Source organism: Myotis daubentonii, chromosome 2, assembly GCF_963259705.1.
Source record: "Myotis daubentonii chromosome 2, mMyoDau2.1, whole genome shotgun sequence".
Taxonomy (NCBI): Eukaryota; Metazoa; Chordata; class Mammalia; order Chiroptera; family Vespertilionidae; genus Myotis; species Myotis daubentonii.
The window spans coordinates 219977213-220004562 of record NC_081841.1 but is presented as its reverse complement, the minus strand read 5'-3'; the positions used below and the strand labels follow the sequence as shown (position 1 = coordinate 220004562).

Below are 27350 nucleotides of genomic sequence, written 5' to 3'. Positions count from 1 at the left end.
TATCATGAAGAAAAATTTTACATCCTTTATTTTATAACATTTTATCTTCATTGTTTTCTCTCTCTCTCTCTCTCTCTCTCTCTCTCTCTCTCTCTGAAAAATTATATCTGAACATAGAGAAATGCCCCACAGTACAGTTAACTATTTCAGGAAATGTATTATTGATATAACCATACACACACAACCTAACACATACACACAACCTCAAGACACACAACTTCAATACATACAACCTCATACAACCACACACAAAACCTCACACAACCACATACACAATCACATACGCAACTCCACACATACTACCCCACACCCACAACCTCACACACAATCTTTTACTGATTGTTTTTATTCCAACCTATAAGTCATGTTGGTAAAGCTGTAATATTTTCTAATACTTTCTTGATAAACAGGAATAGATGAATATATGATATTTATATATATATAAATATCATAACCCTAAGCCCAGAATATTACTCAGAGGTGTCCCCAGTAAAGTCAGGAACAAGGGAGTGAAGGACAGTCTCTGCTTCCATGTAAAGTTGTTCTGAGTGTATTTGCCAATTCAGTTGGATCCAGGAGAGTAATCCCCGACATGAGAATTGGAAGAGAAGAACAAAACTACCTCTATTTACAAATGATATATGGTGCACCTGGAAAGCTTTAGAGAAGCAATGATAAAACTAATTCAAATAATGAAAGAATACACCAGTGTAGTATGATACAAAATTTGCATGCAAGAATCAATAGCATTTGTATAGACAAATAATACCCAGTTGGAAGATGTGCTGGTAGAGGAAAACGGGAATTTCCTCTGGAAGTGGGATTGCTGGGTCACATGACAGTTCTATGTTGAATACTTTGAGGAACCTCCATGCTGCTTTCCACACCAGCTGCGACAGTGCACATTCCCAGCAACAGAGCACAAGTGTTCCAAGTCCTCCACATAGTTGCCAACACTTATTTTTTTGGGTGGGGTGTTGTTTTCTGATTTTTATAGAATGACTATCCCAGGGGTCCTCAAACTTTTTAAACAGGGGGCCAGTTCACTGCCCCTCAGACCATTGGAGGGCCGGACTATAGTTTAAAAAAAAAAAACTATGAACAAATTCCTATGCACACCACACATATCTTATTTTGAAGTAAAAAAACAAAACAGGAACAAAATACAATATTTGTATTTGCATGTGGCCCACGGGCCGTAGTTTGAGGACCCCTGGACTATCCTAACTGCTGTGAGGTGGTATCTCACTGTGGTTTTGATTTACATTTCCTTGATGATGAATGATGTTGAGTAGCTTTTCATGTACCTGATTGCCATTTGTCTATCTTCTTTGGAGAAATGTCTACTTAAGACCTTTGCCCATTTGTAAGTCACGTAATCTGTTTGTTTGTTTTGCTATTGAGTGACAGGAGTTCCTTATATGTTTTGAATATTAACCGCTTATTGGATATGTGGTTTGCAAATATTTTCTCCCACTATGCAGGTTGCCTTTCACTCTGCTGTGGTCTTTGCTGCACAGAAACTTCCAAGTTTGATGTAGTCCCACTTGTCCATTCTTGCTTTTGCCACATATCCAAGAAATCATCACTAATACAGATATTATGAAGTCCTTCCCCTCTGTTTTCTTCTAGGAATTTTACAGTTCCAGGTCTTACATTTCATTCTATAAACCATTTTGAGTTGATTTTTATGAATGATGTAAGATGAGGGGCCAATTTCATTCTTTAGCAAGTGACTGTCCATTTTCCTAAAATTCCTTTGCTAAAGACACCATCTTTGCTGCATGGTGTGGTTTTGACACCTTGTTGAAAATCATTTCACTGTGCATGGAAGGGTTTACTGCTGGGCTCTCAGGTCTGGAACTTCATCGCCAGCCTTGTCTGAACACCTTCACAGGGGCAGCATGTACTCTTTAGAAAACTCTGACCCTTGGAAAGTTCTTTATACCAAGCCAAACAACAATTTCCCTATAAATTGGAACTCATTGGCCCAAACCTCTCTGACCCACAAAGAACAAAGCAAGTTTCCTTCCTACCTGATAACCTTAATATTATTTTAATATAAAATCATCGTATTCTTATTTGTAAATATTTTTTCTAAAGTTGTTGTATTCCTGGCTGTTATCAAAGTAGATAGATATTAGATCTTTGAATTCTAATTCAGTTTGAAACCTACTCAGGTATTTACCTGAAATGTATGCTTTAGTTAAAATCTAAGTTCATAGATTCATTATATGAATAGGGTGCCTCAACTGTGGTCCAGAGACCAACAGACTTTAGGAAGCATGATGGTGGCCATTCAAGATCTGATACAGCTTCTGGGAAGACCTCACCATCATGAGATCCATGGTCACCACCATGGATGTAAGATGAGGGGCCAATTTCATTCTTTAGCAAGTGAATATCTATTTTCAGCCATGGTCACCACCATTATGATATCCATGGTCACCACCATTATGACAGCCATGGTCACCGCCATTATGATAACCATGGTCACCACCATTATGACAGCCATGGTCACCGCCATTATGACAGCCATGGTCACTACCATTATGATAGCCATGGTCACCACAATTATGACAGCCATGGTCACCGCCATTATGGTAACCATGGTCATCACCATTATGATAACCATGGTCACCACCATTATGACAGCCATGGTCACCACCATTATGACAGCCATGGTCATCGTCATTATGACAGCCATGGTCACTACCATTATGATAGCCATGGTCACCACAATTATGACAGCCATGCTCACCACCATTATAATATCCATGGTCACCGCCATTATAATAGCCACGGTCACCACCATTATCACCAACATGTTCGTCAAATGTTAGTGCTTATGATGTGTAAACCTAAAATGCCAACCTTAGGAATAGGCAGCATTACTGAGTCCCTTTTACTGGTGAGCGGCTGGGCAGACAGGTTAAGTAACCTGTCCAAGTTGAGGCATGTAGAAAGAGCAGAGACCACAGGGAACAAACCCAGGGAGTTTGGCCCCAGAATCAGCATACACTCTTGCCTCTCTGTCTCAGTTCCTCATGGCTTATGTACTGGTTTGGTGGTGGTGGTTGTTTTATATTGTGGGGCCAGGGGTTAGACACTCATTTCAGAACTACCTGTCTGGCTGAAATATTGCCCAAGGAGATGCTCACTGCTTATTTTATCAGAAGTTAGGGATTCAGTACGGTTTTCTAACTGAAGTTCTAGCTACAACTGAAATTATTTTTGACTCTCCACAACTAATCAATAATCTCACATCAATACTAATAAGTCTGATCCTCAAACTTCTTATAAATGGAAGACTTCAGCCATCTGGTGTCATTATCAACCCCCTGGGTCAGAACAGATGGTTTGCGCATTGCAGTGCTTTCCACGAGCCTATGAAACCTGGTTTTATCGTGCCATGAATTCCTGCTCTCCTTTTCACTCCCATCCATTAACTTACTGATAACAGTTCCCCATTTCATTAACACCCAAGGAATAAACATGAACAAAAAGCAGACAAAGATTTATACATTCATTACATTAGTTGAGAGCAAAACCAGTGTATCTATTTTATGAGCTTACTGCTTGCTTTTGCTTTAGGCAAACAGGAATTAATTTTTCTGTGTGCATTAAATATCAAAGAATTCATTATTTAGTAAGCTCAGTTTTTAATGCATTGACCTCAAGTCACAGTCATAACATTTTGAAAATGAAATATAGTCACCCTGGAAATCAATAGTACCAGTTCCCCAGCCCTCACTATAATCTGTCAAAACCCCGATACAATCCCCATCTAATACATTTTAGGGGGGAGGGATGTGTACTTATGAATAAGGCTGTCCCTTGTTCAGTCCTCACGAAAGTTATTCAAGAAGCCAAGTCACTGAGCCAAGTTAGTGTTTTGAATTATTTGATATCTAGTTTTCTAGCCAGTTTCCATATTTTATTGCCCTATATGTGGGTCTGTTTTGCAAAAGTAAAATATTTAACATCCTTGCTCACTCAGTCAAGAGACACCCAGGAAGCACAATGATAGCACCTTGCCAAGGGGCTTGCTGATGACAAATCAGAAAACAGGCCTCCTCACGTAGTTGGATGTGGCATAGCTTTGAGCTGCACTCAGTGCTGAGAGGCCTGCCCGGCCAAGTGGGACAATAGAAGTTGTACTTGGAGTGTGGGAATATTCCCCAACGGGAACAGTGGGTGAAATTACATACTCATTGTCACAACCATTTAGAGCCAGCAAATGACCATGGACTTGCCATACTAAACCGACAGATTAAGGGAGGAAAAGCCTCTGGGAAAACAAGTAAATGAGGAGGAGCAGAGTGAGTCTTAAATATATACCAACGGGTCACAAATCTTTGAAAAATTCACTCTTTCCCTCTCTAGGGAGGTCTCCACACCTCAAGTATCATTTGACAAAATGATTGATGGGTGATGTCAGCTGAAGAATAGGAGCTATATTTTAGATTTCAGATCACCATCCATTGGCAAAGGCTAATGGTGTTTAGAATTTTATGTCTAAAATACAGATTGCATGAGAAGGCAGGTCATTTGCAATTCATTCATGAGAAGAAGATTTGGATGCTAGAAAGATGGCTAGTAAAATGGAAGAGTCATATTTCAGTGTGCCAGTCCTTCATGATGGTCGTAGACTCGGAGACACTGACCACCTTGAAATGTGTGTGTGTGTGTGTGTGTGTGTCAGAGGAGGTGAAAGACAGGGGTCTGGGACAATTGGCTTTATCTTTGGGTTCACACATCCAGTAAACAGGCTTCTTTTCCTTTACGAGCATATGGTGTAGAAGTGCTCAATTTGACTGAATCAAGCATAAGAACAATGGAAAAATGAAATCGACTCTGTGAATCACTAAACTTGGCCAACAGGTCTTTTCGCCACAATCATTCTCTTACTCATTCTTTCCAAACCTGCCTTCGCTTATTTCCAAGTGTGTTTTGCTTGCAATCAGCTTTCACTTACCTCCACTTTATATTCCCTATTTCACTCTGTGTCTTACCTGTTCTGATGGCTGATATCCCTGTAAGGCAGCCCCACCTGGGGTAATCTCTACCTTGTCTGAACCTTTATGAAATCTTTGAATGCACCCATTGGTACTAATTGTACCGAGTAGTTCATAGTTTGTATCTTCCCTCTGTGTTTTCATGACCTGTTTGTTGACAGAATCTCAATTCATTTGGTAGCATCACAGGGTCTGGTATAGGAATTTTGGTTATTTGAAGTATGAAAGGAGAGATCATTTGAGCCCTTGCTTTTATTCCTATCAAAATGGTATTCTTCCCATTCCAACCATGCATTATTGGTTTTGCATTTCACTTCCAATCTCAGAGACCAGCTTTTGGTAAAAGTGCTAAATTGAGCATGGTCTCTGATTTCTCTCCTGAACACATGTGACTCCCTCGGAGCTTCAGCAGAGCTCTGTGGTATATTAAATTTTACTGTATAAATTTCAAATAAATATCTTGACAGTTGGTTTCTGATAAATGTATACAACCATCTCATGACATTTATTAGGCTTGTATTTCTTTAAATTATCTATCCCAAAACTAAAGTTAGCAATTTGGATGTAGTCTAAATACAGAGAATCTGGAGATTTTAAGGACATCTGTGGTAGCTTAAAATAATGCACAGTGAAAATATATTTTGTCCAGTGTAGGCTGAAATAAAATGAAAAAGAAAATGTCAGTTTTATCACATTAAAATATATCCATGAAATCATTTTCTTAAGGTTCTTTAAAACTAACTTGCAACAATCTAAGTCATTTCAATAGTTTAATTATGTTTCAAATGATGCAGATCATTTATAAACTCTCAAGGATCAATTCATGCTATATAGCCAATATAATGGAAATTGTGATAAATTGTCTACTGTGGGTTTAAAGAAATAAATTTAATGGATAATGCTAGTATTTCAGAACTATCATTTCCATTTGTCAGTGACAAAGAGAAACTCCAAATTGATACTTCAGAGTTAGAGAATATGTTTTTTTTCCTATTTTATATGTCTGCTAAATTCTACTTTAAAAAAATCTTTACTGTTGAAAGTATTACATATGTCTTTTTTCCCCCCATACACCTCTCCCAGCCTAACCCTGGCCCTCATCCCAGGCCTTCAACCCCCTATACAATTGCTAAGATTTTGAAACAGCCTAAGTGCCCATCAGCAGATGAGTGGATTAAAAAACTGTGGTATCTACACAATGGAATACTAAACAGCTATAAAAAAGAGAGAACTCATACAATTTGCAACAGCATGGATGGACCTGGAGAGCATTATGCTAAGTGAAATAAGCTAGTCAGAGAAAGATAAGTATCACATGATCTCACTCATATGTGGAATCCAATGAACAACATAAACTGATTTAGAAAAATAGATCCAGAGACATAGAAGCATCAAACAGACCACCAAACCTCAGAGGGAAAGCAGGGGTGAATGGGTGGGTAGGAAGAGATCAACCAATGAACTTGTATGCATATATGCATAACCAATGGACACGGGAACATGTTTTTAAATAAACCTAGTTTTTAAATAAGTGGCTAATCAACTCCTTCCTCCCCTTAATCACTGTGTGTGTGTGTGTATGTGTGTGTGTGTGTGTGTGTGTGTGTGTGTGTGTGTGTGTGTGTGTAAGGGGTAGTTGGAGGTGGTCTCCAACTTTTAAGTACCAGTATATTTTAGATAAACACAAGTATTTCACCGTCTCTTTCCCTAAAACATTTGCTACCACTCAGGATACCTGCCCTCCACCCACCAGTAGGGAATTCTTGTCCTGTGACTTGATGGTGATGTGCATCTCCTTTTCTCTTTTCATGGAAATCAGCAACTTTAATAAATAAAGTAACAAGTATAACTTATGAGCAATACTTTGCTCAAGACAATCTAAGTGCCTGTAGCTGATGGGTTATTAAAAAATTAGCAACATGCTATATTTTCTGAAATTGGAGTTGGAGAAAAGTTATCTTTTAGTTAGAAAGTTGTCCAGCTTGCCTGAGTGTTATCTTAGACTAGGGTCTGAGGTGATAATTATACCTGGCCAGTAGGAACTGCCCTGGTAAATAAGAATGCGATTCATCCCTTTTTGATTGAGTTATATAAGTCAAAAGCAAAGTCACCCTACTAGCCATATAACCACCAAGATTTGTAACTCTAAAAGCATCTCATTCCAGAAACATTATGCACATGAAGAAGGTTTTAATTTACTTAAGTGGCAAAATAAAGCAATGTGAACAGCACAGTCTCAAGAAGCCTGAACTAAATGCAAGAAGCCATGTGGGCAAGAAATCACCAAAAAAATGGTCTGAACTGGGAATTTACTGGAACATAAGTTCTTCTGTAGTTCAGTTCTAATAAACGTTTGCTCCTTATAATGTTAGGCAGTAAGGGACTGAAGCTTGAACAGAAGACTCTTTTCTACCTCCAGACGATGCTTGCATTCTCTTTTTAAACAACATAACATCCCCGTAATCTAGTGACCCCAGGAGTTTACACGCTATGGTAACATGTACATTTGAAGAGTGGTGCCTGCAGAAAGGGGCTCATTGTTTCTTATGACTTGTCCTTTTGCAGGAGTCAATAAGGACCTTTCACCACGTTGACTTAGTAGTCACCTCAATCCTGTGATACAGGAAAAGAGAGATGAGAGAACACCCATGGTTGAAGACCCAGCGAGTTTGGGTGATTTTCCTAGAGTCAACAGCAGAGTCTCCATTTGCACCAGGCCCTGTGCTCCATCTTGTATTCTATCCTATTAGCAAAGTCTCTGCTCAGATGACAAGAGTAACAGAAACTTGAGCAATCCACATAATGGTAACTGAATTTCAGATAAAGCATTACAGTCAAGGAACACACAGATTAAGTCCAGATTAAGTTGGGCTCTGATCTGCTTTGCAGCTGTGCTCATAGTCAGGGTCAATGTCCTTTTGACTCGTGTACATAACCTAAGAGAACTCTGTTCTTCTATATAACATTGCCTCACTTAACTCTAGAGGCCATGCATTTCACACACAGCAATGTGCACATACACTCTGAAAACGAGAAGCCACACAGAGCGACCTACATGGTAAAGACGTCCAGTGTGTCTCCGGCAGTTCTCGCCATCTCGAAGTAGGTTTGCAGGATGTTGACCGTCCCAGAAAGCGCCTCATGACCGCAGCCACAGAACAGGGCCACGCCAGCGTACAGCAGGATGGTGGCGATCAGAGAGGCGTAGGGAATGCCTCCCAGGCATTTAATACAGCACTCGAAACACCCTGCACAAGGAAACAGGAAAAAAGGTATAAATTAATATTTTTTGTTCATCTAATTTATTTTTTTTCCAATTTCAGCATTATGGGAAAGTATATTTGCATTTGTAGATGACATCAGGTCAACCCTATCAATCAAGTCTTAGGTTGCCCTGAAGGGTATAAATATCAAGTTCCTTAATTATGAACCTTCCTCCAGACAAGAGAATGATGGCATCTGCTGATGGCTTCCTCCTCTAACCCAAATGAACAGAAGCCCTTCCTTGCCACCACGTCCTCTAACAATGAATCTACACAGATATGCATGCATATCATTCAATCTCGACTCATTGCTCTCAAGTTTCACATGCTGAAGCTTTTATTTCAATGAAATTCATTCTTCTGAACTCCCTGTAGATGTATTTTTTAAACATTGAGTCAAAATCTGCTATTTGGGAACCCAACTGAATGAACTTTAGCCAGCAATTTGTAAAAGTGAAAGAGCAGACTGGACAATGCCAGTGTCCTGCACGTGGTAAGGCAAATTATTTTAGAATCTTTTCAGTTCTGATATTGATGCATGTTGCTTTTCTAGTGACTCATAATGCAAACCTATTTCTTGCTGTGCTGCATGGTAAACAAAATGAGAAAGATATTGGCACAGTGGGAAAGAGAGAGCAGGGCAGGTTAGCATCATGGTCCACCACTGTGTCTGTTTTTGGCAAGTTTATTCTTTCAGTTTCACCATTTGCAAAAAGGTGACAGTAAGATTGCCCTCAAATGATTCTTGTGAGCATTAAATGAATTAATAGTGCATGATAGAGGAGCTACTCAGTAAATATCTACCATTCTTAGACGTAATTTTAACATTAATATTAACGATTATTGTGTTGTAATATGGCTTTCAATTTTTTTTTTTGACCACAGTGATCACTTTTGAAGTTTTGTCACTTTAGCCTTGATTTTCAAAAGATGCCTTTAAACATTTAGTTTGAGAAATCAAAAAACCACTGTTGTTAATATTCAAATTAAGCATAAGAATTTTGTAGGTGACTTATAGATATCTTCTTCTAAAATTTGACTAGAATGCCTAAATGTCTATGTTTTGCAATAAGAAATACTGATGAGCTGCTATGTGCAGCCACTGGTGAGAGGTCACCCTTAGGTAAGAGGGTTGACATGATACAAGGAAGATGGGTTGTCTCACCTTGGGCCACCTCTGCCCCCCAACTCCTTCCCCTGACACATCCTACTCCAAAGGTTTCCTCCTACTTCCTTCCTTTTGGAAATCCTTGATTAAATTTTTTTCATAATGTTGAAGCCCCTCAAAACTCTCCAAATAACTGCCTTTTTCTTTCTTCAGAAACAAATGGGACTGGAAAATGCTTTGTTATTTATTGTATGTGAGTCCTAGGAAGATCTGTGTGCATTTTATCTGGAACACCTATATGTTTGTAGCAACATATGATACATGCAACGGCTGCAAAGTTCCAGAGATCAGTAACTTCATATTCAGAGGGTTATTGAAATACTGATCCTTCAACTGGCTTTCTTAAGAGAATTACAGCTCAGCTCATCTGCTCCAGAGGAGATTAAAAAGAAAGGAAGCTGACACACATGCGCGCGCGCACACACACACACACACACACACACACACACACCCCAGGTGGGGAAGTAGGAAAGGTTAGAACAGCTTGAATCTTCATATGATAGGAGGAAATATCTCCAGCAGATGGAGGAGACCAGTGTGTGTAGTATCTGAATGTCACTGAACACAGTTGTGGATAGAGATTAACAGAGTAGCGGAAAAATCTTTGAACTATTCTCAGTCTCGCCATGGTGTAAAATGGACATCTTACTGATCATTTAAAAATTAAAAATTAAAACAAATAAAATTAGTGCCAACTCAAGAAAGAGTTACTCCTAATTTTGGCAAGTGCCTCAAACAGCCCCATGATCTCAAATCTCATTCCTTTGTGATTTCTCTCCCCGATTTTTCTCGAAGAATCTGATACAGGTTTGTGAGATTGCTGCTATAGGCATGGAGGTGTCAAGACCAGAATAACAAGTTCAACAAAACCCTTCAGAATGGAATTTCAAATATAAAGAAAAGGGTCCAAACATCAAATTCCTAGGTAGGAATTACCTTTGCTGGGTCCTAGACCTAAAGCATATAACACTAAAGGTAAAATCAGGAGGAGATGGGCTTAGGAGCAAATGACGTGGCAAACTCAGAGATGGTCACCAAAACTGCCACGGAGGACATCGGGTTCATTCCATTACTAGCTCAGAGTCAGTTTCTACTCATTTCACATTTCCCTGACTGCTGTTTAGATGGGCCAATACTAGCCTCCATGACAGCAAGTTATCCCTAGTTACCTATACTGTATATTCCTAGTGTGTGTGTGTGTGTGTGTGTGTGTGTGTGTGTGCCCGCCCGTGCGCACGCGTGCTATTAATGTCACAATGTCACAGTCATTAACTATGGCTTTGAGTAGTGACTTTTAAATTTAGAAAAACATGAGATAAATTGCAATACTGAGTAACCCTAAATTGACAACCCTGAGTTAACAGGCATTTCCAAATGAGTTTAAGATCTCCAAATTAAATGGAAATCTTTCTTTTACTCACTGTTTAAATGCTGCCATTTAAATTGCTCAGAATTATATTACCCCTATTGACAAATACACATTCCTCTAAACCTCCATTCCTCCCAGGTCAGGCTGGAACCTTCCAGTTTAAGTCATGATCCTCTGCAAAACTGTCCCCCAAAGTAAGAAACTCTGAGTGCCTCATCTTGCACAGTTGGCACTTGTGAGGGGCTGGGTCCTAATTACCCTGCGCTTCTGCAGGGCCTGAGTTGCCTGTTGGATTGAAACGAAGACTCTCAGAGCTCCCATCTGGGAAGCAGTGCATCATCTCAGCGTTTTCTCCAGCTGCCAGAAGCCCACGTAGTTGCTGGCAGGGGAGGGAGTTTCTTCCCACCCACAGTGAGAAACAGCCTTGGCAGAGCAGCAGCGTTGCCACAGCAACCAGGCTCCAGGGCCCAGGATATGCTCCCAACCCTCCCTACCCTCCTTCTTGGAGGCTGTGGATTCTGCTGCCACCCATCACCACGTTTTCACTGCACCTCAGGTGAGAAACCAGTCTGTTACATCAATACCACTGAAAGCGTCCTGAGGGGAGTGTGGGCACTGGAAGGAAACACCTTTCTTCAGAAATTATAAAGACAATAGAGAGTCCTTTGCACCAGAATCATTTTCAGGACCAGATATAATGAGAATAGGGCCCATGGATTCTTGAACAGAGCTGATGGTTCAAATGTTGAACACAGAATTTACATGGGACTAGAACTACCTGTAATACACATTCCTCAGATCCAGTTCCTAGTTGCATTTTCTCAAATGAATTAACACTAAAGTAAAGGCTGTAGGAGACCTTCATCAGTCTGAAATACTTGCCCAGTGCTTTGTGGGGTTATAGGTTGACTTATTCCAACACAAATATTTCAAAGGAAAAAAAAACTCTTGAGCTAGCCTATTTTTTTTTTTTAAAGATGAGCTATATGGTTAATTTACTTCCACTTAAACATTGTGAAATAAGCACAAGCCATTGCATTTGCTCACCCACAGGTGCTCCAAAATAAATAATGGGGAAGGAATCTAACACAACAGAATGGGCATGATAGACAGGTAAGAAGACAGACAAACACAATGGTGGACCCCTGAAAGGAGGTTGACAAAGGAGATTGACAAAAGACTGACAGTTTATTCATTGACAAATTTTCTGAGCATCATTGACCAATGAGTTGATTCTTCTCTCACATCCTCCAGCATCACCTTGTCATTACCAAGCATTCAGAGAGGCTTGGGTCTGTCTATGGCAGTGGTTCTCAACCTTCTGGCCCTTTAAATACAGTTCCTCATGTTGTGACCCAACCATAAAATTATTTTTGTTGCTACTTCATAACTGTAAGGTTGCTACTGTTATGAATCGTAATGTAAATATCTGATATGCAGGATGGTCTTAGGCGACCCCTATGAAAGGGGTCGCGACCCACAGGTTGAGAACCACTGGTCTATAGGCTGTCTCTTCTGCTCCGTTGGTCTACGAGTCTGTCCCTGGGCCACACCACACTGCCCTATAGTAGTTCTTGGTTTGTCGTGGAGGAAATTATCCAACTTGTTCATCTTCCTTCGGTGTGTCATGCTATTCATGGCCCTTTCACATTAACATATACATTTTAGGGACAGTTCATCTGATTCCACAATTTAACTCATTGGGATTGTGATGGGTATTTTCATCGTGATTTTGCATCTAGAAAATTTGTAAAATTCTCTTTGGGACCTTCTGAATTATTTTCATTTTGTGAATTATTTTGAGAGTGTTATGTTGATAATCATACCATCTGTGAAAATTTTGAGCTTTATCTCTTTTCATTCTTTGTACCTTCTCATCTACCTTTCTATTGACTTTATTGGGTAAAATGCAGTGAGGAGAGTGGTAGTAATGATAAAAGGCACCTTTTCCTGTTTCTGATATATATATATATATTTCTAAAAAGCACTTTTCATGTTTTATCATGAAGTATAATGTCTGCTGTTGGTTTATTGGTTAAGGAAGGTAAGGTCATTTTAATTCTGAATTCCATAAAATGTTTTTATCCCCACCTGTTGAAATAATTTTATGTTTTTGTTTTTTTCTCTGCCATTTCAATCATTATTTTCTAATTTAAACTAAACTTGAATTCTTGAGAAAAATCCAACTGAATCATACTGTATTTTTAATGCATTGCTGAATTTGTCATGCTAACATTTTGTTCAATACTTTTGCATTTACCAATTCATTCCAGAAATAGTTACTTAGCCCTTACCAGGCACTAAGATAAACAAAACCCCTACTTTCATCCTAGGGGAGGGAGACGGATAATACACCAGAGGCAGAAGTGATACATGTGATATTGTGAAAAGTGCAGAGAAGAAAAGCAAATCAGGGAAGAGGGGTAGGGACTATTGGCCCAATGGCTTCAGTGTCCATGTTTTTCAGGGAAGGAATAACTGAGAGGACATTTTCAAAGAGTCAGGAAGGAGGTAAAGGAGCCTTGCAGGAGGCTGTTATCTAAGAGGCTGTCTGAGAGAAGGAGTTTCAGAGGAAAAGTCAGTGCCAATGTCCTGAGGCCAGTATATGCCCAGAGTTTGAGGAAAATCTGATAAGCCAGTGGTGGTAAAATAGATAGAACCAAGGGAACATAGGATGAGGTTATAGACATATGGGTATGACAGGGACATCTATGTTAATGAATGTGACTGACAGCTAATTTTTGTTTTCTTGTTTTGGATCAAGTTTACCCTAGTCTTGTAAAGCAAGTCCCTATTCCTCTGCCCTGGGTTGTCTGTGCAAGGGTTGGCTGCACAGCAATTATTTGGTAGAACCAGCCAGTAAAACATTTCTGGCCACTTGTGTACTTTATGGAAAGAAGTTTAACTACTGATCTGATTTGTTAATGGTACGGCCATACCACCCTGAACGCGCCCGATCTCGTCTGATTTGTTAATGGTTATAGAACTAATTAAATTTTCTATTTCTTCTTAAGGCTTTTGCTAAGTTCCATATTTGTAGGTATTCATAAATTTAAGTTCAGATTTAAAATTTTGATGAAATTGTAAGTAACTTTGTTTTATGGTATTTTGAATTTATTAATCATCTTCACATATTTTATTTCCCTAATGATTTAAATTCCTTCCTCCCTTCCTTCCTCCCTTCCTTCCTTCCATCCTTTTGTCCTTCCTTTCTTCATCCCTACCACCTCACCTCTCTCTCTCTTTCTCTTTCTCTCTCTCTCTCTCTCCTTAAAGTGCATTTGTCAGGACAGCCTATGTTTTATATTCTATGTTGCCACAAAATAAAATAATGTTCAATGGCTTAAAACATCACATTTATTTTCCAATCAGGCTATGCTGTAACATGTCTACCAGGTTAGTCATGGGCTCTCTGCCCCTTCAGAAGCAGAGACTGATAGAGGAGACATCATAACACCATCATAAAAAATATCAGGAAGCTCTCACTTTAAAAAGGAATTACTCCGGGCTGCCAGGGACACGCCAATGGCTAGTTTTCACAATATAGATCGAGACCCACAATCACAGGGACTCGGCTAATAGCATTAATGAGGATCATGATAAGTAATGAAAATGGCTTTTCAATATGACTCTTCTTTTTGGATGGTTATTTTATGTTTCATTATTTTCTATTTTAAACTAGTTCTTTAGTTTACTTTCTATGGGTTCATTTTGCTGTATATTTCATGATGTCTTGAGATGAATGCTGAGCTCTTTAATTTTCAGTCTTTCTTCATTTCTAATAAAAACATTTAAAGATATAAAGTTCCCTTCTGATTTTACTTCCACAAGTTCTCATATATAATCTTTTTATTATTGTTCACTTATAAAAACGTTTTCTAAAGCCTATCATGATTTCTTTTACATATATTGATTTCAGAGAAGAAGAGAGAGGGAGAGAGAGACAGAAACATCAATGATGAGAGAGAATTGCTGAGTGTCTGTCTCCTGCACACCCTACACTGGAGATCGAATTCACAACCGAAACCATGACCTCCTGGTTCCTACATCGATGCTCAACCACTGAGCCATGCCCTCTGGGCTCATGATTTCTTTTTGACACACACTTTATTAATATATTTGTTTTCTTTGGTTATTTTTTTGGTTTAACTTCCAAATAGATGAGATTTTCTATTTTTCAGTTTATTTGTTTTTACTTTAATTGCATTGTTGTTAGAGAGCACAGTCTATACAATAACAATCTATTGGAATTTATGTTGAATGTCTTTACCTTATTTTTTTTTAAATATATTTTTATTGATTTTTTACAGAGAGGAAGGGAGAGAGATAGAGAGTCAGAAACATCGATGAGAGAGAAACATCGACCAGCTGCCTCCTGCACACTTCCCACTGGGGATGTGCCCGCAACCAAGGTACATGCCCTTGGCCGGAATCGAACCTGGGACCTTTCAGTCCGCAGGCCAACGCTCTATCCACTGAGCCAAGCCAGTCTTGGCTCTTTACCTTATTTTTAAAAATTATTTTTCATCACCATTTATCCGCCCTATATCCTCCTCCACCTCCACCCCCACTCCCCCAGCCATCACAACACTGCTCTCCATGTCCATGATGACTTCCTTTAAGTTAAATCTTAGACTTTAATAATAATATTCTAATGACTATGCATGATGTCAGATGGTATGAGATTTATTGGGATGATCACTTAGTAAGTTATATTCTGTCTAGTCACTGGGGTGTACGCCTGAAACTAATATAATATTGTATGTCAACCGTAATTGGAAAATAAAAAATGATTAAAAAATAAATCTGAGATTTGAGAGCTTTTCAGTCTCTAAAGGGAACAGAAGTTAATGGCGTAACACAGCAGAGCTTGCTTCTATCAGTTCCTGAGGAGATGTCTTTCTCCCTCAACAACACCCAAGGTAAAGGACAGAACTTTTCTTTTCTGTCCTACACAGAACTGCGTCGTTACTGTTGTTCTATCTGTTTGTTTTGTTTCAGTCTGTATTTTTGGTTCAGCCTTCCACTCATGCCTTCCAGAGTCCTGGTTGTCCTCTGTGTATGCCAAGCTCACTCTCATCAGGGACTCAGGCTGGCTCCGCACCTCCACCTCCAGGATCACAGGTCAACAAATCAGAGTGGCAGTGAGCCCAGAGTTCAAAGTTACTCAGGTAAACTAGAAAGATGGCCTTGGTGAGAAGTGCAGCCGATTAGGAAGATGACAGTGATGCCACGGTTCAGAGCTGTGCTTTGCAGAAAGCTTTCACTGTAAACTTATAGCCAACAGACTTCCCGACAGCCAACCCTTTAGTTGATGACATAGTTGTCTATATTTTCAAAGCATTTCAGCAAATAGCTCAAATAATGGCCCAACATTATAAAACCTTGCTAACATTTTATTTAGATACATTCCTGGCCTAACAGAGTACAGAGTGAAGGTAAACATTGGAATAATTGGGGACAAAGTGCCATTGTCAAGATAACAAACTCAAATGACAGCTTTTAATGTTAAATATTTTAGTCATTGCTATCATACTATGCTTAAATTATTTCCGAATTTTGAAAAGAAGTTCTTGAATAGGCAGAAGTTGGAGATTTTCATTATAACCTCCTAACTTTGTGCCTGGGTACCACAGTCTCCAGGGATTTTATCAATAACAGAGAGTCCAGGGTCCCCTCTGTCGAAAAGGTATGTTTCTGCTGGAAGCGTCGGTGGCCTCTGATGTGCAGGGACCGTGCAGTGTGACACATGAGCACACTCAAGGCCAGCATGCTTGAAAGCGAGCGGATGAACTAGATACATGTGTAATGCAGGGATTAAAAAGGATTTGCTCTAGGAATGTTGAAGAGGATTGAACAAAGTCTACAGCGTCTAACGAAACGGCATCCGTGAGAATTTTTGAACAGTTCCAGGGCATGAGAAACAGGGCCAATACTTCCCATGCATTGGTCTGCGTGATCTCCATGCCCCACCAGGCGGGTGCATTACAGACGGGCGATTTCTCAAATGACTATTGAGCGTTGATCCTGAAAAGTAGATGAATGTTCTGGGATAATAGTGACATTTTTCTTTTTAAAATATTTTTACTATGAAAATGTTTATAATAGTAACATTTACAATTTTCAAAAATATATCCCTAATTATGGATCATTCTGTATTGGTGAATGTTTTGATTAATTGAGCTGATTTCCTGAGGCCGGAAAGGTAATTGCTTCAATGGAGCCATCCTCCCTGGCTGGATAAATAAGGCCGAGGGTGAGAGAGCTGGGGTGGGAGACATGATTCCGATGTGCGAGCAGAATCCTTGGGAGGAAGGAGGTGTAGTACAGGCTGCTGAGTTCTGACACCTTTGCAGTTTCTGCGGAACACATCTTGCTCGTTCAGGTGATGTTAGAAATCCAGGTAAAGCCCTCATGTAATGACTAAACCGATGAACATAAATATGGCCTGGCCTGTTTCTTTGCAGCTCCCAGACTTGTTCAAGACGTTGTTAGCGTGTTGGTTGGGGTGTCCATTGCTGCCTAGCAAGCCATGCCAAAAATATATTAGCTTAAAACAACAATACATTGTGGTTTCTCACGTCTTCCTGGCTTTACTGGACTCCAATGGACCGTTCTCACTTGGACTCATTCCAGTGGCTGCAGCTGAAAGAGGAATAGGGCTGGAGGCAATGAATGCTCCATTGGGGGGGAGGGGCACTAAATGGGATGAATGGGGTCCTGAGCGCATGCCTGGGGTATGACTTCCTAGGAGCATCTCACTTCAGGTGGAGAGAGAGAGAGAGAGAGAGAGAGAGAGAGAGAGAGAGAGAGAGAGAGAGAGCCAAAGTTTCCAATCTTCTTAAAGGCCAAGCACAGAAATGGCAGAGCATCATTTTCGCCACAGTCGACTGTCAAAGTCCTCACAGGTAGCTCAGATTTTGGGGGGTTGAGAAATTGGCTTGAACCCTGGATGGGAGGGGTGGTGAAGAGTTTGAAGTCCTCTTTAATCCAATTTAAACTTGAACTCTCCACCCCAGGATTGCTTTTTTTTTTTTCTCCATGACACTCATCAGCATCTGACATATTCTTTATCTTACTTGTTGACTTTATTGACTCTCCTCACCCACAGTGTAAAAACTCTGAGGTCAAACATTTCTGGGTTTTGCTCATTTCTGTTTGAGAATTCCTAGAAAAATATCTGACACATGATAGATGCTCAATTAATATTTGTTGAATAAATGAATTCATTGGGAAATCTGTTCTGACAACCAACTAGAACGGGTCAAGAAGAGGTCGTCAGTCTCAAAGCTCCCACCGTGTTCACCTTGCAGACACATGTCAGAATCATGACCATTTCCTACTTTGGGAGCAAGACAGAGAAATTGGAAGATAGCTATCAGTTACTACACTAGTTTTCCTTTTATTCTTTCCTTGTCCCCAAATCAGCTGCTTTTTCATTCAGAGTAACTGAAACAGTGCTTATATAGATTCTCTAACTGCCTCCTGAAAATTACATTATGCTGTTTTACCCTGAACATTCCCAGAAGTTTCAAAATGGGCATATCCCAGGTAGCTCTTGCAATTAGTCACAAACTGCTCTCTTGAAATACCGGCAAGAGCATCTCGGCGGCCAAGCACATTTGGAAACAGTCAAAACAGCAGCATTGCTAAGTGGAAATGGCATTTCGGCAGGCCGCATCTTTTCTCAAGCATCCCAGACTTTCAAAACCTAAATATATTTTTAAATCCACGGAATAATGCTTCTTTTCTCCTGTCTCTTTCTCTCACTCGAGGAGCTATTGTCACACGCTTCGCTCCCTGAAGGCCAGGGAAGCATTTGTTCAAAGCCTCTAATAAATCTTGTTAAGTCTTTTAGAGGAAATGCTGATTTTATTTGAGCCACGTGTAAGCCTGTCATCTTGTTGCCTCTATCACAATCTGAATGAGCACCATGATCACAAAAATATAGACGTACTTTTTTTTTATCACAGAGATTTTTCACTCCTGACTAATTGTCCTGGACCCCTAATACTTGGTGTCCTTTTCTTCTTTGGATCGTATCCCATGTGACTCCTAGATCGTGGCGACTGGAAAATCAGGGTTGAGAGAGAGCCGAGAAGGCAACAAAGGCAACACGTGCTGGCAGACATGCCTATTGGCTCCCCTTGTATTCCACTCACCGTTGGGGCGTCTTCATGAGAGCTCAGCCCCCATGTGAAAACCTGTACTTCGCATGAACCTCTTTATTCCGCATCGCTAATCCCTAGGGTTGTATGAAGAGACACAAAACTCATTTTCAGCTCCTGCCAGTCCCCTCAGGCGGCTGTGAAGTGAGAGTCGCTGCAGAAGAACGGAAGCATGCCCCCGAAACCTGAAATACAACACGTGACTCCATAGCCTCCAGGACCACCCTGCACTGGGGGTGGCGCTCTGGCGCTGCGGTGTGCCGGCGGATTGACCAGGAGCTTCTGAGATGAAAGACTAGGATTTGGGGAACTTGACACATCCAGCATTTTACCCCGTTTGGCTCGTGAGCACAGCAAGCATGGGGTCACTCTAAGGACTTCTATTTGCTGTTCTTTTGTTGGTTTTAGTGACGTATGCACAGGAAGGCTGAGTCAACTTCACCCATCAAAATCTCTATCCTTCAATTTCAATTATATTGAAAACAATATACTGGAGTCACACAACAATACAACCAAAGGATGGAGTTCACCATGGGCAAACCTTAGAGGTGCATTTCCTAATGTAGAGGAAAACGGTAATTTTTGCCTTTGGCCCTGACTGGTCCTTGTTAAGGTAGAATGAAAAGACCCCGCAGAAAGTAATAGCAGAATTGTGTTCTATCTATTTCTGCTTTTTTTTTTTTTTCCAGTAAGCAGCAGTCACTTAAACTTTCCTAGTATATGTTTTTTTTATATTTTTAAAAAGCAAAATCTTATTTTAGGAAAGTCCTTTGGGGGATTGTGTGGGGTATATGATTGCCTTTTCTATCCTTAAAGCTGCTGTGGAAACTCAGCAAAGCCCTAGGTTGGACGGTTCTTACAGGCACTGCTTACTGAACAAAGACTTTGTTTGGAATTGAAACAGGGGAGACAGCACTTTGTATTGGCAATGGAACCGTTGACGCTCCATGGAGTTTTAACAGGTGCCTATGGTCATGTTTAGGCAGTGGAAAGGATTTTTTCTCAGCCATCTGACAATGTTCATGTGAAAACTAAACTTGGAAGTAAGAGAAAAATACTGTAATTTGAGTGAAAGACATTTAAATGGTTTTACCTAATGTAATGAAAATGTATTCTAGTGGTATGGCAATTTTTATGATTTTCTTTTAGTTCACCAGTGTGAACCAAATTCCGTGTAACAATTTATTAAATTATATTATGCATAATATATAATATGCAAAATTTTCTCTTGATCATTAAAATAATAATATTTTTTTAAAAAAATCCTATAATTGTTTGAAGATAATAACCTGGGAAAAGAGGGTTAGCGTAACCCAGCGGTTCGCTCAGGATGAGGTTCTAAGTGAGAGCTGTGATGCTGCTGTTTGGTTACACAAGGATGAGAGAGTTACCATCATTTCCCTTCTGTTTACAGAATCGCAGACCTGCAGGTTTCACAACCAGAACGGAAGGAGGAAAATCCAGGGGAAACTGGCTACAACAGTGACCTTGACCATCTCATGACCGGGAAGCAAATCTCCCGGAGGGACTGGGGCTCCATCCACGTTTGATCCCAGACAAAGGTTTAAGGAAAATAAACTCACTGTCTGCGGGAACTGCCTCCCTCATTTCCCAACATTATCAGGACTCCCACTTCAACCACATATTTGACTCTTAAATACACAGACAGAGCTGATGAATCAGGTCTATCAGTTTGAAAATCTAACACGTGCCAAAGTGCTAAAGGGGAAGTCAGAAGAATATTTTGGGAGAAGGTTGGCCAGCATGATATATTTCTACCCAAAAGTCCATAATTTCGACTGGTAGACTTATTATACTTTAGTCATTTATTACCTCAAGTAAGAGAAAATATAGAATGCTCATCTAATAGACTGGCTGCTTTTGACAATGAATAATAAAAGGGAGTTGGCTTCATCATTAGTAGAGATGTACTAAGTCACCAAATGTTATATCTGTTACTAGAGAAATAATAGAGCGAGATGGAGAAGACACAGAGAGGCAAATATGGAAGCAGCAATCAGAAGCAGTTTGGCTGCAAAAGGAAGAAGGGGACAAGGTCAGCAGCCACACTGTAGTTGCTAGGACCTGTGGAAAGAGGGGAGAGGTTTTTAAAATTTTTTTTATTATTATTATTTTGCTTTCCAATTTTTTTATTTTTAAAAATATTTTATTGTCTAAAGTTTTACATATGGAATAATATGCTGCTATTAAAAAGAAAGAACTTTTACCATTTGCAACAGCATGGATGGAACTGGAGAGCATTATGCTAAGTGAAATAAGCCAGTCGGAGAAAGATAAATATCACATGATTTCACTCATATGTGGGATATAATGATCAACATAATTTGATGAACAAGAATAGATCGATCTAGAGACAAATGGTGGGGGGTTAGAGAGCAATCAAAGAACTTATATGCATGCATATTAGCATAAACAATGGACACAGACACTGAGGTGGTGGGGGCTTGCACAGGCTGGGAAGGGATGGGGGAGGGGATCAACTGGGGAAAAAGGAGACATATGTATAAAATTTTATTTTTAAAATATTTAAAGATGATAGGAAGCCAACAGGAAATCCAGTGGTGAAGTTGAATGTGCATGATAGACAGAATAAATTGATTATACAAGAGTTCATTGATGTCAGGAGGAGAGAGGAAAGAATTGTGGCTACAATCCAAGTAGACTTTCTATTTTGATTTCTTGCTTTGTTTTTTGAGCTAACGGGAGAAATGTTCCACAAAGTGACACTGAATGATAGCTAAACCTTGTACTTAAATAACCTTCTAGTTATTTAAATGTCTGGCATATTGATTAGATTGGTAGCTGACAATTGGGAAATGACATCTTTATGTAGGGACTCTGTTGGTAAATTAGTTAAAGTCTCTAAATAATCTTCTAGTTTTACTTTCCAGGGTTTTTGTAAGAACTGTTGTGATAGTCTGGAAAACCAGGATGCAGTCCGTGGTGCATCCCCATCTTTGTGGTTATGTAATAGATGATGCAGTTCTTGACTTAAGGTGATCGTTTCTTTATGGTCTGGATTTGTATATTTAGTGTCCAGTGCAAGGCCTGGCACAAACCAGATGCGCAACAAGTATCTGTGAATGAACAATTAATGAATCTGGAACGCGCTCTGCGGGGGATCAGTATTAGTTTTTCTAGCTCGTTCCTGCTCCCAAGAGAGCTGCCTGAATGAGTCTGTTAGAAAGTTAGCTCAGGTGACCCCTTCATCTTACAACCCTTCAATGGCTCTTTGGTAGACTCAGAGTGTCAGCCATGTTCTAATGAAGGTCAAAGCCCTCAGAATTTCAACACCTGTCACCTCCCTGAACTTCTCTCTGACTGAGGTAGTGCTCACTCTGCTCCAGCCCCACTGCACTTGCTGCTCCTCAAACATGACAGGAATGCTTGTCTTGAGGTTTTAGCACTGGCTGTTCCTTGTGCCCGTAATGCTCTTCCCTCCAATATCTACATGGCTGTTCCTTCACTTCCTCAGACGGCAGAGCCCATCTTTTTTTTTTTTTTTAATCTAAAACTCTGATAGTTCCCATTCCTATCTCTTTTTTTCTATAGTAATTGATGCCTTCGAGTATAGCTCTAGTACACAATTTAAATTCCATGTTTGTATGCTTCTAGAATGGAAGATCCATTCGGACTCTCGCATGTAGGAGTCTTGTTCATTGCTGTTTTTCCAGCACCAAGACAGTGCCTGACATATAGTAATGCTAATACATATTTGCTGATCAAATAAAAAATCATTACTATCAGATTAATCTCTCTTTTCTTAGTTATGGAAGTGAAAATAGAAGTCTTAACCAATAATGTCATGCAAATGAAAGATACTGTCATTATAAGCTTGTCATTATACTATAGTTAACAAAATCAAATGTTTATCTGCCTTTCCTAACAACGAGAAACAAAAAATAAGAACCCCCAGGAAAAGGAAGCAGGAATTCATTCACTCGTGGCACAGATCTGCCTATGAACCTAAGGAAATACAGACTGAGACTCAACAGGCACCTTTGTAGGACACTCAGAGCAGCGCTGGAGCGGGGCTGGAGCCGTGGCACGTCCTGGTGGCCAGAAAGGCGTGCTTTGATACTGATACTCTTCCATCACCTTTGCAAATCATAAAGCATGAACCTCGAATTCCTTAGTTTTATTTACATACATAATAGCAGATCATGCTGGTGGTTGGATGGGACTGGATGAGGCATCGGAATAGACACCTCTCCAAAGAGGACACACATGTGCCAAAAGATATAGGAAACGATGCCCAATGTCACTAATCATCAGGGAGATGCAAATTAGAACCACAATGCGATGTCACCTGACACCTGTCAGTTTGGCTATTCTCAACAAACAGCAAGTGCTGGTGAGAATGTGGAGAAAAGGGAACACTTATGCACTGTTGGAGGGAATGCAAATTGAAACGCCTTATGACCCAGAAATTCCATTTCTGGGAATTTATGGGAAGAAACCTGAAGTACTAGTTCAAAAGAATGTTTGCACCTCTATGTTCTTTGCAGTGTTATTTACAATAGCTAAGATCTGGACAAAGCACAAGTTAGGTGAGTGGATAAAACAGCTGTGATACATTAACACCATGGAACACTACTGGGCTCTAAAAAGGAAAAAAAATTCACCCTTTGCGACCTGGAGAACATTATGGTAATTGAAATAAGCTAGTCAGAGAAAGACAAGCACCCTATGATTTAATATGTGAAATTTAACGAACAAACTGAACTAACAGGCAAAATAGAGACACACTCACTCATGGGAAGAGAGCAGGCAGACAGCTCTGGTGTTACAGAGGATTGTTGAGGGGGTGGAGGGATTGAGCAAACAAGAAAAGAAGAGAGAGAACTCATGGACATGGACATTAGTGTGGTGATTGCAGGGGGGAAGGGAAGTGGGTAGAGGCGGAACAGGGTATAGAGGGGATAAATGGTGATGAAAAATATAAAAAATAAAGAAATATTAATATAAGCAGAGTAAAGGTGGAAACTGATAGACCTGGCTTCGAATGTTAGACCAGCCATGTACTAGGGGTTGGGTTTAAACCAGCGACTTGCCCTTTCTGAAACTCAGTGATGTTTCTTATCTAAAGCTTCCACTGCAGAGATTTCATTTACAGGATACAACATAAGTGACCATAAAATGTATTTTCCAGTTCAGGATGTCTGTGAGAATAGAAGAAGAGAAGATGTTCTTAATAACCACGCTGGACATGCGGCAACCGTAGAGGTTGCTCTGGATAAACAGACAGTCCTGAGAACCGGGATGCCTGGCCCCGAATCAAAGGAGACTCTGCACCTGAGAACACCCGGCTGCCACCGCGTGGTCCACAAACAGCGGTTCACATAGAGACTCGGATTACATGGCGCAATGGATATGCGGGCACTGCCTGATTTTGAATGTCACTTACTTTGCAAGTACTACAATGTCCATACCTTTTAAAAGAGGGGACAGGTTCTTCCATGAGTGTGTGTGTGTGTGTGTGTAATACACTTTTCCTCATTAAATTCATCTATATACTGTAATCTGAAGTAGCAAGGGATTTTGAAGGATTTATATTAGCTTCAGTAAGTGATACACTTATAATACAGAAATATCTTAACCTGTACTTTAAAAACATACAAATAAAGAGAATCATTTGACATGACACTATTACCCTTATTAATAAACTCAAATGCTTAGTGTCTTGCAGTAGCAGATGTTAGGAGGGCATATTATAGTCCCTGTATCATATTCTCCATATAATTGAAGGTTATCATTAACTTGCCACGTATCGCAGAGAAATATTATGAAATGTACTAGGATTTGCATTTAGATAGGGGTTTGCATTCTGAAGAGATTTCCCATCTAGTGAGTCAATTGTTTCCCAAGAATTTCCATGTTGTCATCTGAGCTTTATAACCTGAGGAAACTCCGCCATGGAGACAGGGCCTGATCTGCCCAAGGCAGGAAGGCTGCATGGCCCAGTTAGATATAAGGCAGATCTATTAACCGTCAGACCCACGGTAGGGACAGGCAATAATAAGATGCCTGAAACTGGCATGCTACTTCCCTCTGGAAGCCTACAGCAAATGGCTTTTCACTGTGTCACATCACCTCTTTATGGAAAAGACTGAGAAATCAAGCCATTTAAACAATTCAAGCTAATTTTAAAAGTTAACTTCATCGTCCTGTGTGCTTGCTGACTTACCTAGCTGGGGAGAAAACCTCTTTATGAGAGACAGGAAGACCTGGAACTTCCTCCATGAAGCAGATGCTTCTCTCAGGCCACCCTGTGCTCTCTACTTCACTCACCGGGTGTCTAACTCATGCTTTGGATCCTGAAGCGACCATGAAAAGATTAGGATACAAAGACCAGGGCAAAGGCTAGGTTTGTTACCTGCACAGCTTTTAGCCTAATTACACATTTAAGAATTGTGGGTACATAGGGTAGGCCCCTAACTTTGCTTAAAAAGGAACCTTAAACTATCTCTAGCATGGCACTTTAATTCCAATTCGAGAATCAGTTTAATTTAAAAGATGAAAATGGCCTGGCCAGTGTGGCTCAGTGATTGAGCGTTGATCCATGAGCCAGGAGGTCACAGTTTGATTCTCTGTCAGGGCACATGTCCAAGCTGTGGGCTTGATCACCAGTAGGGGGCACTCAGGAGGCAGCCAATCAATGATTGTCATCATTGATGTTTCTCTCTCCCTGAAATAAATAAAAACATATTTAAAAATATAAAAGATGAAAATGTCATCCATTACAATAGTATTAATGGCATTCCTATCTAATCTTTCATCCCAAACGCCCGAATCCCTGTGCAGGAGGTCACGTTCGATGTTTATCAGACTCAGATTTCCCACGCTGAACTTTCAGCATCGTAAGCTGATTCCCACCATCCCAAGCTTGAAAAAACATATAGTGCACTTTGATTCAATTCCTCTCTTTTGTTGCCTACGGTCAATCCAAAATCAGGTTGCTTTAGTTTTTTTTATTTTTTTGTCAAATCTTTTCTTCTTTAATTCAACATTTCCTTGGCATCTCCGGCTCTGCCATTTTAACTTATAGCCCTTCAATTCTCACTGGGATTTATGCTCAGAATCGCATTCCGTTCCCTTATCATAGTGTTCTCTTCCCTAACGTACATCCCAACAGTCATCGGCGGATATGCTTCAGCCCCTACTCCTGATCCTTTCTCCGCAGAAATGTTTTATCCAAGGCTGTTGGTCTTTGTGAGTTTTCCAGGTTCCACAGTTCAGGTGAAATTATTTCAAATGCAGTCAGTCCCTCACTTTAGAAAGTGATGCCGGAATTTTACATCAGGTAGACTATTCCGTATCCTGTATCTGTGTTGGGAATCCCAACCTGACGGCAGCCAGAACGTTTCCTTCTGAGGCTGGACTACACTTCTGAACTTGGTTCATGTAGAAGAACGTTTTCTCACCACCGAGGCTTCCAGTAAGCGGTGAGCCAGGCTGAACGCCTCCCGAACTGTCATGAAACAATATTTATCTTTGTCCAGAACAATGCCATCGATTCTATTTTTTTAAAATATGGATCATTTAGCACCTCTTATAAAAAATTGTTTTCAAAGAATGTCCTTCTGGAGTTTTCCATGACTTTAGCATATTTTTTTGTTTTGTTCCTAAAACCTAGAATTAATAGCAATGCCTATTTTTATGCCAAGAAAACCTTCCAGGCACTTACAGTGTGAAGACCGAATGTGGGGATTAAACAGGAAAACTCAAAACAAATGGGCCTAGATTTTCAGAATTTAAAAATCTTAGAGGTCTTGTGAAGAGAAATTGACCATACTTATCTGCAGAGTTGGCCCCACATTCTGTCTCATTGAGGAAGGAAAAAGGGGTTGTTATTCCTAATTATTGTCATTAAGTGGCCCATTTTTAGTTCCTGATAACAAATACACTGTAATGAATGCATAGATATTACCCTGTAAGATTTTTTATAAATAAGAATTATTAACCAAAAGTAGAATACAAATTAGGAACCTGTATTATTTATAAGTCTAAGAACAAATGGGCTGGAAGATAAACAGTGTGCATAAAGCCATTTAAAAATAGGCCAGCACAAAAATAGAAAGGCAATCGCACCGCTTTCTACACTCAATCTGGTGGATCTCACCCACAAATTCCCTGAGACTAAAGTGATGACTTATAGAAAGGACTCTTAGGAGGAGGCATTTATCAATGTGAATAAACCAACTTAGAATCTTGACATATGAGCCTCTATCTTACTCATCTTCTTAGATTGACCTCTTGCTATCAATTGATTGCCTTCTGGTGCACAAAACAATATCAATGCTAAGCTTATTTTTTAATATCTTTAAAAATAATTAAAATGCT

General features: G+C 39.9%; 1 protein-coding gene across 2 annotated transcripts in view; it reads right to left on the bottom strand.

Annotated features, from left to right (window-relative positions):
- Positions 1-27350, bottom strand: part of GPM6A (glycoprotein M6A) — a 182892-nt gene that overhangs the window by 21441 nt on the left and 134101 nt on the right. For both annotated transcript variants that reach the window (XM_059685808.1, XM_059685807.1), the window contains exon 2: positions 8074-8266. In XM_059685808.1, coding sequence (XP_059541791.1) covers positions 8074-8266 — 193 coding nt within the window. The remainder of the gene's footprint in view (positions 1-8073; positions 8267-27350) is intronic.